This window comes from Saccopteryx leptura, chromosome 10 (assembly GCF_036850995.1).
Source record: "Saccopteryx leptura isolate mSacLep1 chromosome 10, mSacLep1_pri_phased_curated, whole genome shotgun sequence".
NCBI classification, from domain to species: domain Eukaryota; kingdom Metazoa; phylum Chordata; class Mammalia; order Chiroptera; family Emballonuridae; genus Saccopteryx; species Saccopteryx leptura.
The window spans coordinates 37,787,045-37,801,498 of record NC_089512.1 but is presented as its reverse complement, the minus strand read 5'-3'; the positions used below and the strand labels follow the sequence as shown (position 1 = coordinate 37,801,498).

Here is a 14,454-nt window from a genome sequence, read left to right as displayed (position 1 = left end):
GCTGCATTTGGCTCACAGACAAATCTTTAATAAAAAAAATAATGTTAAAAATATAAAACATTCTCATGTATTACAATCCATTTATTTCCTACCGCTCATGTTCATGGTTGCGGGTGGCTGGAGCCAATCACAGCTGTCCTCCAGGACAACACCAAATTTTTATTGGATAATGTGTAATGTACATGGATCGTTGTATGGCTCTCATGGAATTACATTTTTTTTTTAATATTTTTTTTAATGGGGCGACATCAATAAATCAGGATACATATATTCAAAGATAACATGTCCAGGTTATTTTGTCGTTTAATTATGTTGCATACCCATCACCCAAAGTCAGATTGTCCTCTGTCACCTTCTATCTAGTTTTCTTTGTGCCCCTCCCCCTCCCCCTTTCCCTCTCCCTCTCCCCCCTCCCCCCGTAACCACCACACTCTTATCAATGTCTCTTAGTCTCACTTTTATGTCCCATCTACGTATGGAATAATGCAGTTCCTGGTTTTTTCTGATTTACTTATTTCACTTCATATAATGTTATCAAGATCCCACCATTTTGCTGTAAATGATCCAATGTCATCATTTCTTATGGCTGAGTAGTATGGAATTACATTTTAAAATATGTGGCGTTCATGGCTCTGTCAGCGAAAAAGGTTCCCGACCCCTGATATAGGCCAAATAACTGAACAACCAAAAATGAATGAAATTTGGTCCAGGTGTCTTTTCAGAACTCATCGTCCAGGCTTCCCTCCTGTGAAACAGGCAGCATGCACCCTGCTGCTGGTGGGCTGGGTGTGCTCCTTCAGTGGCTGAGCTGGGAGCGGGCCGTTCTTTGTACCACTTTCCCAGCATGGTCATTCGCCTTCAGGCGATCTTTAAGCCACTCTTGCACCTGTCGTAGACTCAGCCCTGCCAGTTCACAACCTGTAAGATAACACGCAGGAGGGAAGTGCTGTCACACACCTAGACAGAGGAGGTGGGGGGCTCAGCCCAGCACATTTGGAGGTGCCCACAGTTTTAGGGAACTTCAAACTTTTCTCACTTTCTTGTATAAAATATACTCAAAATTTGAGTCTTCTGAAAAGCAATGCCATTTGAAGACGTGGCAGCATTCCTTATATTTGTGGGCCCTTTAGAAATGCATCAGCTCAGACACAGTGGCCCAGGGACGTGCGCAGAGAAGTATGTATGCCGCTTTGTCTCAGTGACTGCACAGCGGCGTCTGGCCAGGTGGCAGTTTCGTGCTTGTGGGTCAGGGGTATTTCCCGGTCGGGCCAGGCCCACCAGCCTACCCTGCACTCATTCCTGAACATGCCTGTTTGGTCTTGAGAAGGGCATAGGGTCTCAGTACTTGACCATCACTTTTTCTAAAGGCTAGTGCAGCCCTTGACATGTGAATGCTCATCCACCTGAGGTGTCCTGTGTGGCTGCCACACTGAAGGCAGGGAGTGAGCAGTGAGCCTGACACTCTGCCTGCTGGGCCTTCCAAGACCCTCCCACTCTCTGCAGTGCCTGCCCTTCCATAGGCTCCTATGAGGTCTCTCAAAGTTAAGGTCACTGGCATAGGGAGTCATGAATTCAGGAGTAGAAACCAGGACCTAAGGTCCCAATCCAGCCCTTCCAACATCTGCTGGCCTTGCCTGCCCATGGCCACCTGGGCCTCCCTGTGGGGCGCAGTGTGAATCTGCAGCACCGTACCCCTGTTTCTGGGTGTTGGTGAAAGGATTCCTTAGTATGGTGAGGAGTGGGCTACATAGGCCACATGGTTTTGCTCTCATCGGGCACATCTTACAGTGACTAAAGTCACTGCTCTAAGGCCCAGACCCTTGCAGTGTTCCTGAGCCACACCAGCCTTCCTTCAAGAGGGCAGGCACAGCCACCAGACCTGCTGACTGAGTGGCGGGGTCCAATGTTTCATGTCCCCACACCTTTCTGACACCACAGACTTCTAGCTCTTGAATGGCTCATAGGGAGTTTCCCTGTCCAGACACCTAAGGTCTCTGCCTCAAGGGAAACTGAGGCTGGAATTGTTTAGCAACTCACTCAAGTTCACACAGCTACCTGGGGTTAATACTAACTTCTTTCTTTTCCATTTGTTTGTTTGTTTATTTATTTAAGTGAGAAGCAGGGAGGCAGAAAAGCAGACTCCTGCATGTGCCTCGACCAGGATCCACCTGGCAAGCCCTCTACCAGGCAGTGCTCTCTCTGCCTGTCAGGGCTGCTGCTCTGTTGCTCAGCAATCAAGCTATTTTAGCTCCTGAGGCAAGGCCATGGAGTCATCCTCAGCACCTGGGGCAAATTTTGCTCAAACCATTCAAGCCATGGCTGGGGGGGGGGGGGCGGGGAGAAAGAGAGAGAGAGAGAGAGATAGGGGGAGGGGTGAAGAAGCAGATGGTCACTTCTCCTATGTGCCCTGACCAGGAATCGAACCCAGAACTTATACACGCTGGTCCGACGCTCTGTCCCTGGGCCAACCAGCCAGGGCCCTTTCTTTTTCTTTTTAAACTACTTTATTGGGGTATGATTGGCATTGAAAAAGCTGTATATGTTTAATGTATACAATTCCGTGTGTTTGGGAATAAGAATATACCCTGAAACCATCACCACCATCAAGGCCATAGTCATATCTATCAACTCCTAAAGTTTCCTTCTACACCCTTTTACATTGTGTGTAGGAGGGTGGGGGGAGGATAAAGAATACTTAGCATATACCTGCCGCTTAGTAAATGTTAAGTATACAATGCGGTGCTATGCTCTAGGAGAGCAGATCTCCAGGACTTACTTACCTTGCAAATCTCAAACTCTATACTCTTCGGTCATCACCTCCCCTTTTCCCTCCCCTCAGCCCCTGGCAGCCACCATCCCACTCTCTGCTTCTAATGAGTTCAACTACTTTGGAATCACATGGAAGTGAGATCACACAGTATTTGTCTTTCTGTGTCTGGCTCATTTCACCAAAACCAATTTCTTAACTGTATATTTGTTTCATCCCATCGTGTCAGATTTCATCCCAACTCCCAGCAGCTAGTCCCCTTTCCAGGACACCTCGACTGGGGCGGAAGTAAGTGTGAGGTCCCAGCCGCCCTCGGAGGTCAGAGAACCCATGTGTTGGAGGGAGGTAGAGAAAGGGACATCTCCCCAGCGCAGCTCCTGCATCCCTGCACAATGTGGGTGGTGGCTTTTCAAAGCCACCATTTCAGATTTGGCTTCAGTGTGGAGTTTGAGTCAGACGCATGCGGGTTCGAATGCCAGCTTTGCCTTAAACCAGCCCCTTAGGTAGACCAGGAGCCACTGTCAGCAGGAGACAGTGGACAGTATACATCACCGCCTTGGCAGAGTCGGCCTGTGCAATAAACAGATGTTTAAAACTCCTGGCGCTGGAGCTGGGTCTCTACAGTACAGTCTGCAAGTGGAGGGAAGGCTCAGCACCCCACAGGGGAGAGGAGGTGGGGGCAGGGGGAGCAGAGCCCTGGTCTAAGGCCTAGGCCAGAAAGAAGGGCAATGGTTACAGAACAAAGACATGAGAAATGGGAGAGATATTGTTAAATTTTGGCTATATTTATTAATTAAAATTTGTTTAATTTAAAAGCTTCTACTGCTTTATTTTAAAAGGATCATGTGTTCATTATAGAAAACTTAGGAAATACAGAAGCAAATACACACACACACACACACACACACACACACACACACACACAGAGGCCACCACAGTCCCATCATCCAAAGCCAGCCACAGTCTTCTCAAGTTTTTCTTTGCATATTCAGTTAGTCCACATAAGTTTTCTAAATTAGGGATCATACTCTTCTCCAAACCACTAGTTATTTTTTGAGCCTACAAGGATGCTATAGTATCTTTTTATGTTAAGAAAGCTACATCTCTACTCTAATTCTAAGAGGCCGCCTCCTATTTCCCCATGAGGTGGGCCCACTCTCTATCGGAACTCTGCATTGAAAGGTGGGATGGTGGGCATGGGGTGAGAAGAAGAAGCTACCGAGGGCCACTAACCAAAGCCCAGGGGTGGCCCCTCTCCCGGTGCTCCGTCCTCTGCACACAGCTGGTGTCAGGTGGATGACCCTGATTAGAGAGATGTTTTGTCCCCCTTTGCTTTTCCTGGGACAGGCCTTTCTAGTTGATGGGGTAGCCCCCTAAGCCAGCATTTTTTCCGGTGACAAACACCAGTAGAAAGGACAGGCAATGGTGGGGCCAGGCTGGATGAAGCATGTGCCTCTGGGGGAGAGGAGAGGACCAGGAGGAAGGCTGACCATCCCCAGTCCCACGGTCCAGGGCAGCACCAAGCTCAACAGCATGGGGCAGAGCCCAGGGGGAGGGGTAGATCTAGGCCACAGCCCTCAGTTTTCCTCTCTGCGGGATTTTGAGGCCCACCTAGCTCAGGGCTGTGCCCTCTCTGGGAGCACCACAGATGAGAATTAAACTGAAACCCGTTAGTGCTGAATGGAAACACCCACAGAGTAAGATCAGTAAGGCCAGTGGTTTCCACTGGCCTGGACAAGGCAGGAGGCAAAGGCAGCTTGTGGAACGGAGCCCTCACGGATCTTCCAGACCTTGGAGAGCTGACAATGCTGACTCTTCAGTGTGGGCCAAATTAAAAACAGCCTGGCCGTGTCCCCACCACCGCAGGCTGCCCAGTGCCCACGGGCCTCCAGGACCCTCACAGAGGCTCTCAGGGTGCAGCCTGGCCCCTAGAGGTGCGGCCTGTTCTCCATCGGCAGTAGGAGGGTTTGAACCAAAGGGTCTCAAAAGTTCTGTGATTCTTGGGAGCTGCCCAGGTTTCAAGGACCTTAAATGCCTTTGGCAGTGACTCCTCAGTGTGATGCAGTGTTCATCCAGGAGTGAGGACACGTCCCAGGCCAGTTGACACTGCGGTCTGGGGGACAGAATGCTTAGAGCAGTGCTTAGAGAACCACGTCGCTGTGGTCCTGAGCCCGAGGCTGGGCACCGGGTAGGAAGCCTGACTAGCCTGGGTTTTATCTTGGATCCCCCTTTTCCAGCTGGGTGGCCCTTTCCTCCAGGGAGCAATGTATTGAGCTCCTCCATGCTCAGCTCCCTGCCTGGACCCACAGAGGAGAAAGAATGGATACGCATGAGAGAGAGTCCTCTTTCACCCATGAAGGGCTGCGCCTGGAACAGGGAGCCCACTTTCTCACCTTTATTTCTGGGGTTCCTCCCAAAAGGCCTCGGGGAAAGGCCAGGTTCTGGGGCCAGCCGGTGGAACCAGGAGACCGGGGCGGTGGTGACCGGCATGCACTGTCATTGCAGGGAACAGCAGCCTCTTCCAAGCCGAGCTCTGTCAGAAGCACTGGCGGGACCTGCCCCCCAGCAAGTGCCACAGTGCTGCCCAGGACACCCGGAAGGAGACCGGCAGCATGTGGGGCCTCATGGTGGTCGCCCAGCTGCTGGCAGGCATTGGGACGGTGCCCATCCAGCCGTTTGGGATCTCCTACGTAGACGACTTCTCGGAGCCCACCAACTCGCCCCTGTACATCTGTGAGTCGCAGGCTTGAAGAGGGCTGCGGGGAGGGGTCGATCCTGATATGGCACTTGCTTAGGCCCTAAGGGGCTGAATCGAGGTCTTAACCCTCCTTGCCCCACAACGTAGCAAATGAGTGCAGAGGTTTGGGGGTCAGACAGACCTGGATGAACGGCAGTTCTGTTACCAGCTGTGGGGTCTGGGCCAGTAGCTGAGCCCCAGGGCCCCAGGTCCTCACCTGCCGAGTAGGACTGTGCACTAGGCAGCTGTGGGATTGCATGAGGTCATATAAGTGACCATTTAGCCCCGTGCTGGGCACAGGGAAGCTCCTTGACCAGCAGTAACTACTGGCGCTTCCCAGCGCGTCCGTCCAGGCCCAGGCTGGGCACACACGTTTTTCTGAGCCAGAGATACGGCTGGAAGGCAGGCTGATGGACAGGTCGATAGCTCTCTACTGCTCCAACCCTCCCCTTAGCACAAACCACACTGCGCATCTTCAGGGCCTATACCCCAGACTAAAGAGACCACGCCCCATGGCTTTGTGGCCTCACAAGCTCCCGCCAAGGCCTCCAACATTGCCCCGGCAGAAAGCTTTGCCCACCAGCACTGCCCTGGGTTGGCATCTTTAAGTGCCAGGGAGGCTGTTTTCCTCTTGGCAGTTGGATCTCTCTGGCAGCTAGAGGAGAAACAGCGTTGGCTCTGCACGTCTTAGGCTCTTGAGTGGTTCTGGCATTGTCCGCAGGAATGGCATAGGTGTGGGCTTGTCAGGGCAGGGAACAGATGGGGTGGCATCTCAGGAATCCTTCAGTGAGGGAAGGAGCCTGGGGCTGCCCCGCCCTCTCAATCCCCCTCAGCCTTCTTTCCCCTCTCTCCTTTTCAGCCATCTTGTTTGCCATATCCGTATTTGGACCGGCTTTTGGGTACCTGCTGGGCTCTGTCATGCTGCAGATCTTTGTGGACTATGGCAGGGTGGACACAGGTGAGTGTGTGTGATGATGCCCATACCCTTGCCAGTTTCACAAACCAGCCTACCCCCTCCGCAGCCCCCAGCCAGTCAGGGCAGAGAATGAAGCTTCAACTGCAAATGTTCACTCCCGCGCTCGCTCCTGCTGTCCCTCAGACAGCCAGGAGCAGATGGTGTGGGCCTCCCCTCACTGTCACCTATACTGGATGCTGGGAAGGAGGGGGGTGCACTGTTAAAAAAAAAGTACTTTCTGCCCTCCAAGAAGTTTGCAACTTGGGTTAACTGCTGGGAAACCTTGAGACCTAGGCGTTGCCTTGGCAATGCCACCACAATTACCTGTCTTGGTGGTGGTATTAAAGATCATTTCCTCCTGACCTGTGGTGGCGCAGTGGATAAAGTGTCGACCTGGAATGCTGAGGTCACCAGTTCAAAACCCTGCACTTGTCTGGTCAAGGCACATATGGGAGTTGATGCTTCCTGCCCCCCCCCTCTCTCTCACTCACTCTCTCTCCTCTCTAAAATGAATAAATAAATAAATAAAAATTAAAAAAAAAAAAAGATTATTTCCACCAGCCAGAGATATGGCTGGAAGGCAGGTGTGAGCCAGACCCTCAGCAATAACTCCCCTTCCTGTGCCCGGCACACAGAGCAGAGCCTGCCCATCTCACAAAGACTATGGGCAGGTGTTCAACCTGACCACGCTGCCAGAGCCCACAGACTCCTGTCTCTGGGACCGTCAGACCATGATATCATCTGTGTGGTGTCCTCTGCCTGTACTTCAAACAAAAACGTAAATAGGCAGGACTTCCTGCTTCAGAGTCAAGCCATCTTTGCCCTTTTGCTGGCACTCCCTGCAGTCGTTCCTGGCTCTTGGTTGACCAAAAGATTTTCTACTAGGCTCCGGGTCCCCCAGAGACAGTGCCCAGGGATGCCGGTCATTGTTTGGCCGAGGGCCATTCTGCCCCTTCTCCTCCCCTCCATGTCTAGGTGGTTTCCTTACAACACAATGACAGACCCCTAGATGTGGACAGGGGACTTGCCAGAAGAAAGCATCTCCTGGGTCCAGGCAGCCCACTCTGTGGATGGCTGTTTCCTCGGGTTCCTTAGGATTATTGAGGCTTCCTTTCTTAGGGATCAGTAAAGTTGGGCAGCAGTAGCATTCAGTGGTTAAGAGCTTGGTTTGGACACCAGGAAAACATAGGTTTGAAATTGATCAATAATGTTGACCGTGGACAAGGGCAAGGCTAACCTCTCGGAGCCTCATTTTCCTGAGCTGGGAAAGTGAGTGGCTATAGCAGGGGTCGGGAACCTTTTTGGCTGAGAGAGCCATGAACACCACATATTTTAAAATGGAATTCCGTGAGAGCCATACAACGACCCGTGTATGTTAGGCATTATCCAATAAAAATTTGGTGTTGTCCCGGAGGACAGCTGTGATTGGCTCCAGCCACCAGCAACCATAAACATGAGCGGTAGGAAATTAATGGATTGTAATATATGAGAATGTTTTATATTTTTAACGTTATTATTATTATTTTTATTAAAGATTTGTCAGCCCTGGCCGGTTGGCTCAGTGGTACAGCGTCAGCCTGGCGTTCAGGAGGGTTCGACTCCCGGCCAGGGCACACAGGAGAAGCGCCCATCTGCTTCTCCACCCCTCCCCCTCTCCTTCCTCTCTGTCTCTCTCTTCCCCTCCTGCAGCCAAGGCTCCATTGGAGCAAAGTTGGCCTGGGCGCTGAGGATGGCTCTGTGGCCTCTGCCTCAGGCGCTAGAATGGCTCTGGTTGCAACAGAGCAACGGCCTAGATGGGCAGAGTATTGCCCCCTGGTGGGTATGCCGGGTGGATCCCGGTCGGGCACATGTGGGAGTCTGTCTGACTGCTTCCCCGTTTCCAACTTCAGAAAAATACAAAAAAAAGAAAAAGAAAAAAAAAAGATTTGTCTGCGAGCCAGATACAGCCATCAAAAGAGCCACATCTGGCTCGCGAGCCATAGGTTCCCGACCCCTGGGCTATAACTTCTACCTCATAGACTTGCTGGGAGAACCCAGCAGGAGAATAGACATAGACACGTAGGCTCACGTCTGGGCTGCGGAACTGCCAAGAATTTGGGAATAAAATAAGATGAGGCCAAGGTTCTGATCCCTTCAACCTGGGATTCTCTGATGCTCTGCTTCATGTGCAGTGGCCTCTGTTTTCTGGGAAGACTAGAATGGCCAGGATAAGGAATGTCGTCTTGACCAAGGTTCTAGAGGGTCTCTTCCCAGTGAGGTGAGATCATGCATCCATCCAACAGACACTTGTGTCCTTTGCTTCCTCTTCAGCCTTAGTTAACTTGAGCCCTGGAGACCCTCGCTGGATCGGAGCCTGGTGGCTGGGCCTGCTCATTTCCTCGGCCTTCTTGGTTCTCACCTCCTTCCCTTTCTTCTTCTTTCCTCGCACAATGCCCAGAAGAGTGCAGGTAAGGTTTGGAGAGTCCGTAAGTCTACCAATACAAGTTTAAGAAAGGGAGGTGAAAGTGCAAAATGAACAGAGCTGAGAACTGCAGTACATTAAGTAAATTCTAAATAGGTGAACTCTAAATAAGTCTCATGATGCAGGACTTCTCAGAGGCTTTGAAAAGTGAGAGTGCCGGTGAATTTCCAAAAGTTGATATCTCATCAGTGTGCCCTTCCCATGGTAGCGTGGCCTCAGGGATGTAGTTCAGGAAACACTGAGCTCATCTAAAGGGGGGTAAAGCGTGAAGAGCCCATAAACACTGAATATGTGATCTGGCGCAGCTCACTTTTGCATTTCATAGGGCCCGTCCTGTCTAGCTTGAAGGACTGAGTAAGGAGGGAGCCCTCGTGCCAAAGCGTGTGCGGGTGAGCTGAGAGGGAGCGCAGTGTAAGCGGGTTGAACTTCCACGCAGCTTTTAGTTATGTCTGTTGGGGAGAGACATCAGGGAAGGGTGTGAATGGAAACAAGGATGGGAATCTGAGGGGGGACTTTGATGTTAGGTTGACAGGTCTCAAACCTGGTCTGATCTCATGAAGTCCTAGGGTGCTGCAGTGATGGGGTTACCAATCAGGTGGCAACATGGCAGCTAGGCTGAGGTTGGGAGTCAGGAAGGAAGGAAGGAAGACTGGAAGTCAGAAGAGGTCTGTATGAAAATAGGGCATGCAGCGGAGGGCATGCAGCAGAGGGTCGTGACAGCTGAGGGCATGCAGCGGAGGGTCGTGACAGCTGAGGGCATGCAGCAGAGGGTCGTGACAGCTGAGGGCATGCAGCGGAAGGCATGCAGCGGAGGGTCGTGACAGCTGAGGGCATGCAGCAGAGGGTCGTGACAGCTGAGGGCATGCAGCGGAGGGTCGTGACAGCTGAGGGCATGCAGCAGAGGGTCGTGACAGCTGAGGGCATGCAGCGGAAGGCATGCAGCGGAGGGCTGTGACAACTGAGGGCATGCAGCAGAAGATATGCAGAGGAGGGCTGTGACAGCAGAGCGCATGCAGCGGAGGGCTGTGACAGCAGAGCACATGCAGCAGAAGATATGCAGAGGAGGGCTGTGACAGTGGAGGGCATATAGGGGAGGGCCATGACACCTGAGGCCAGGGCAGGGATGGATGATCTTGGAGGTGGTGCTGAGAAGGACTCAGCAGTGACCTAGACCAGAAGCAGAAGTGGATTTAATGGTGGGCACACCAGGTGTTCGCCCTTAGCCCCGACTTCTGAAGAGCTCTGCAAAACCCCAACTTTACACGTTTTTCTAATGTAAGGGGCTCAATATTTTCTTCTGTGCCGGGGGCCTCAACCGACCTTGATCCGCCTCTGACTGGAGGCAAACAGGGGCCACAGTTAGTGCTAAGGTTTTAAGCCAGACACAGAGTCGACTGGCAATGAGGTGGATGAGATGTTGGCCCAGCCTTGGGAGGAGGGGCAGGGGTAGAGGACCTGGGCTTGTCTAGGAGGAAAGTTTCAGAGGTTGGCAGCCCATCACGGTGGCTTGGAGGTCAAGCAAGCCTGACTTTGAATGCAGCTCTGCTATTTATAAACTAGATGACTGATCTTAAGAAAGTTTCCTTGTTGCTAAGTTTTCCTTCCTTTAAAATACTGGAGATAGAGTAGATGTCTCAGGAGGAGGCTGTGAGGAGTGAGACAGTGCCTGCAGAACGCTGGGCACAGTGCCTCCCATGGAGTAAGCACTCACTGAATGACAGCACCTGTGCCTGGTGATGAGTTTCCCTGGGAGGGTCCTAACTGCCAGAGTCCAGGGGCCTTGCATCCACGCGGTGGGGCAGAGCAATGTCTGACGAGCTCAGAAGAGGTAAGTGAGTCCACTGAGATAGTAGGCACAGAAAGTTTGAGCAGGACTTTCCCCTTTGAGCAGAACTCAACTTTGGGCCCGGAAGGGAAGAAGGGACTCTGTAGAGGAGATAGAAAAGGAGAGCTGGAAACAGGTCATTCTAGACTAGTGTCTCAGAAGCCAACAGCCCCTGGAATCTGAGGACAGGGAGGATCCAGTCAGACACATTTGGCATCAGTCGTGGGAAAGTTAGATATAAAAGGATATGCCCAGAGGTGTCTTGGGAGGCGTTGGCATGGATGCATTCTGGTCAGCAGCCAAAACCCTGGGCACACTGGCATGCAGGCGGCATTTCCTTCAAGAGAGCGTTCTCTAGACACCCTCCCACTCACACCTGGTGCAGCTCACTGCTGCCCTGCCCAGAGCCACTGAGACCAGAGGGGTCAAGGGCCCAGGAAGGGTGCCTGCAGGGAGCCTGGGCCATTAACACTCATCTGCTTTGCTGCCTTCAGAGGTCTCCAGCCATGGCGGACGAGGCGAGGAAGATGGAGGAGGTCAAGCCAAGAGGCTCCCTGATGGATTTCATTAAACGTAACTGACCCAGCGAAGCCCTGGGTGGGCTGGCCTGGGCGAGGGCATCCGGGGGCCCATCTCACAGGAGGGGTTCTGCCAGGCGACACAGACTCAAGCAGAGCCCGCCGCACCCCATGCTCTTTGCTCTCCTCCCTTCACGTGGCGGTGACAGTTACGGGAGGTGACCGTCCCCACTGTTAGCCTTATTTCTATCCACCCACCACCTGCTTTCTTTCAGACTCATTCTCATTTTATTTAGCCCATGAGCAGGTTGAGTGGGGGTCTGAGAGGCTGCGTGCCCCTGGGTGAGCCACTCAACTCCATGGTACCTCAGACACTGCCCTGAGGAAGAGAGGAGTGCTGTCTGGAAGGAGGAGGGAGGGCAATGGCCGGGCTCACACCGCAGCCTGCAGAGATCTGGCCCCTGACGTGAGTCTGTTTGCAGGGTTTCCGCGCATCTTCCTGCGGCTCCTAATGAACCCGCTGTTCATGCTGGTGGTCCTGGCTCAGTGCACCTTCTCCTCCGTCATCGCTGGCCTCTCCACATTCCTCAACAAGTTCCTGGAGAAGCAGTATGGTGCCTCTGCGGCCTATGCCAACTTCCTCATCGGTGAGTCCCGCCAGACCGGATGCAGCCTGGAGCCAGAGGGAGGCTTCCCCGGGAGAAGGAATTTTAAGGACAGTTTTTGTGGTTGGCAATCTAGAATGCTTTTAACAGATTTCTGGGACCCTGCTCATTCCAAGCAAGAGTGGGCCAAGGCTGGGGGCTGCCGCCTTCCCCATCTGAGGGGTTGGAAGCCTCCCAAATGTTCTGACAGCCTCCCAAAGGCCCTGATACCCTCAGGGGCAGAAGAAGAAAGACAGGGCATCAATCTGGGGGTTTGAGTAAAATGCTCCTGGTTTTGTTCCTTCTTCTCAAGGACTTGAATACATTTGCTTCAGTGGGGAGTATGTGACCCAATGGTTCTCAGCTCTCTAGGCTCCCCGGGAGAGCTTTAAAGAATACAGATGCCCGGGCTCTGCCTTCCATCCGTGAACTCAGAGTCTCTGGGTGGGGCCCAGTATTGTTTTTTGTTGTTGTTGTTGTTTTTGTTTTACCAATGAGATTGAGAAGCGCTGATGTGATCCCACCAAGTATCCAAGTGAATTACTGGGCCCTAATCCACAGGTGAGCTTGACCATATACACACAGGGCAAGGTGGGCAGAGTGTGAACCCCAGCCTCCTGTGTGGCCCTCAGCTGTGACCTTATCTCTATAGCCTTGGGCCTCTGACTTGCAGGCAGGAGGCACCACCAGAGCCTTGCTAACCCCGTTAGCTCACAGTGACACTTCAGTGAGGGGTCAGGTCATGAAAGGTGCTGACCGAGTGCACACTCAGCCCACATCCCTCTGGCTGCAGAGGCCCGCTTCTTTCTCTCCTCTTTGCACAGGCAGGGTAATCCTCTAGGTCAAGATGCTGCTGTAGATGCTCCTGGCAAACAGTAAACGCTCAATTAATGTCAGGTATTACTACGGTAATGGAACACATCCGATGTTCCTTCAGGAAGGGGTGTGCCCCCTTCGCGGTCCTGCTTGGAGTCTGTGCCCACACACACCCAGGCCAGTGCCCGCGGACCAGCTTCTCTCTCTCCCCAGGGGCTGTGAACCTCCCTGCTGCAGCCTTGGGGATGCTGTTTGGAGGAATCCTCATGAAGCGTTTTGTTTTCTCTCTGCAAACCATTCCCCGTGTGGCTGCCATCATCATGACCATCTCCATTATCCTGTGTGCCCCTCTCTTCTTCATGGGGTGCGCCACCCCGGTCGTGGCTGAGGTCTATCCACCTAGGTAATGGGAATGAGGGGTGAGAAGATAGCCTTGGCTCAGGCCAGAGCCTGGATTTGCCATACCTCTTCCTTTCTGCTTCCTCAACTCTCTTCTCCTCTTTTCACTTTTTGATCTTATCTCCTATGTGGATACAGAGGAAATCAGGTCTTGAATAAAATGCTGAAGTATAAGGAATCAGAGGGCTCTAATGGGCCACCTGCAATTAGGGTTAAGGTCCTGTGTTTTGTTTTGTTTTTAAAAAGCACCCGAAAGGCCCTGACTCAGTGGATAAAGCATCGTCCTGGTGCACTGAAGTCATGGGTTCAATGCCCAGTCAGGGCATATACAAGAAGCAGTCAGTGAGTGCACAACTAGATGGAACAACTAAGTGGAACAAGTTGATGCTTCTCTCTCTCCCTTCTCCTCCTCTTCTTCTTCTCTCTCTCTCTCTCTCTTTCTCTCTCAAAATCAATGGGGAAAAAAAAGCCTTTTTTTTAAAGCACCAGAAACTAATTAGTTTGGTTTCAGGATGAATCTGTAGGGCTATGAGCCTCAGGAACCAGGAAATAAGCTATGTTTAGCATCAACTCCGTGCCAGCTAGAATTACAAAGTCTCATTGAGCCGCCGAAGAAAGATGAGAGAAGGGGACATGAAAGATCTGGGAGAGAACAATGACAGTGATGGCAGACTTCACAAATGAGAGCAGGGGAGGAAGAGGGCAGGCAAAGGACACCTGTCGGTTTGCATAAAGCAGCACGGTCCTGGGTTTAAGTCTGGCTTCCTGTTCAGGAAGAGCTTCAGAGGCCTTTGAAAGGAGGGTGCTGAGCAGGGAGCATGGATGGTTTTTCTGGGTGCTGCCTTTCAGCCACCTCTCCTTTTACATTTTGCCTAATGAGATGACAACACTTGGAGATGCTGTACCTTTCAGCCTTGGTGTTTTCTTCGTTTTTCTCTTTAAAATCGCCTCTTCTGTCTTTGGTGTGGGAAGGAGGGAAGGGGTGTGTGGGAAGGGAGGGCTGCTCAGGATGGGAAATCCCTGGTTGGAACTGGTCTTCTGTAGCCTGGCTATGGACCGAAAGAAGCTGAGAAGGCCCTGGGCCTTTTGATGGCTTTCACTCAGAGTTGAGCACAAACTAGGACTTTGTCATCAGACTGGGTTCCAATTCTGTCACTGCCCTTCTGCGTTGGGGAAAGTTACATAACTTATCTAATCTTCAGTGTTCTTACGTATAAAAGGAGCATAATAATTATAGAGTTCTTGTGATGACTGTGCATAAAAAGCACCTGGGCACAGTGCCTGGCACACGAGAGATGCCCCTTAATGGCAACTATTATTAGCATAATTATG

The 14,454-nt window shown here is 51.9% G+C and overlaps 1 protein-coding gene across 1 annotated transcript in view; it reads left to right on the top strand.

Annotated features, from left to right (window-relative positions):
• The window catches only part of SLCO2A1 (solute carrier organic anion transporter family member 2A1), a 76,665-nt gene that overhangs the window by 51,428 nt on the left and 10,783 nt on the right, over positions 1-14,454 (top strand). Inside the window, exons 4-9 of the mRNA XM_066351895.1 lie at positions 5,273-5,500; positions 6,364-6,462; positions 8,770-8,906; positions 11,240-11,318; positions 11,746-11,910; positions 12,937-13,126. Of these exons, the coding sequence (XP_066207992.1) occupies positions 5,273-5,500; positions 6,364-6,462; positions 8,770-8,906; positions 11,240-11,318; positions 11,746-11,910; positions 12,937-13,126 (898 nt within the window). The remainder of the gene's footprint in view (positions 1-5,272; positions 5,501-6,363; positions 6,463-8,769; positions 8,907-11,239; positions 11,319-11,745; positions 11,911-12,936; positions 13,127-14,454) is intronic.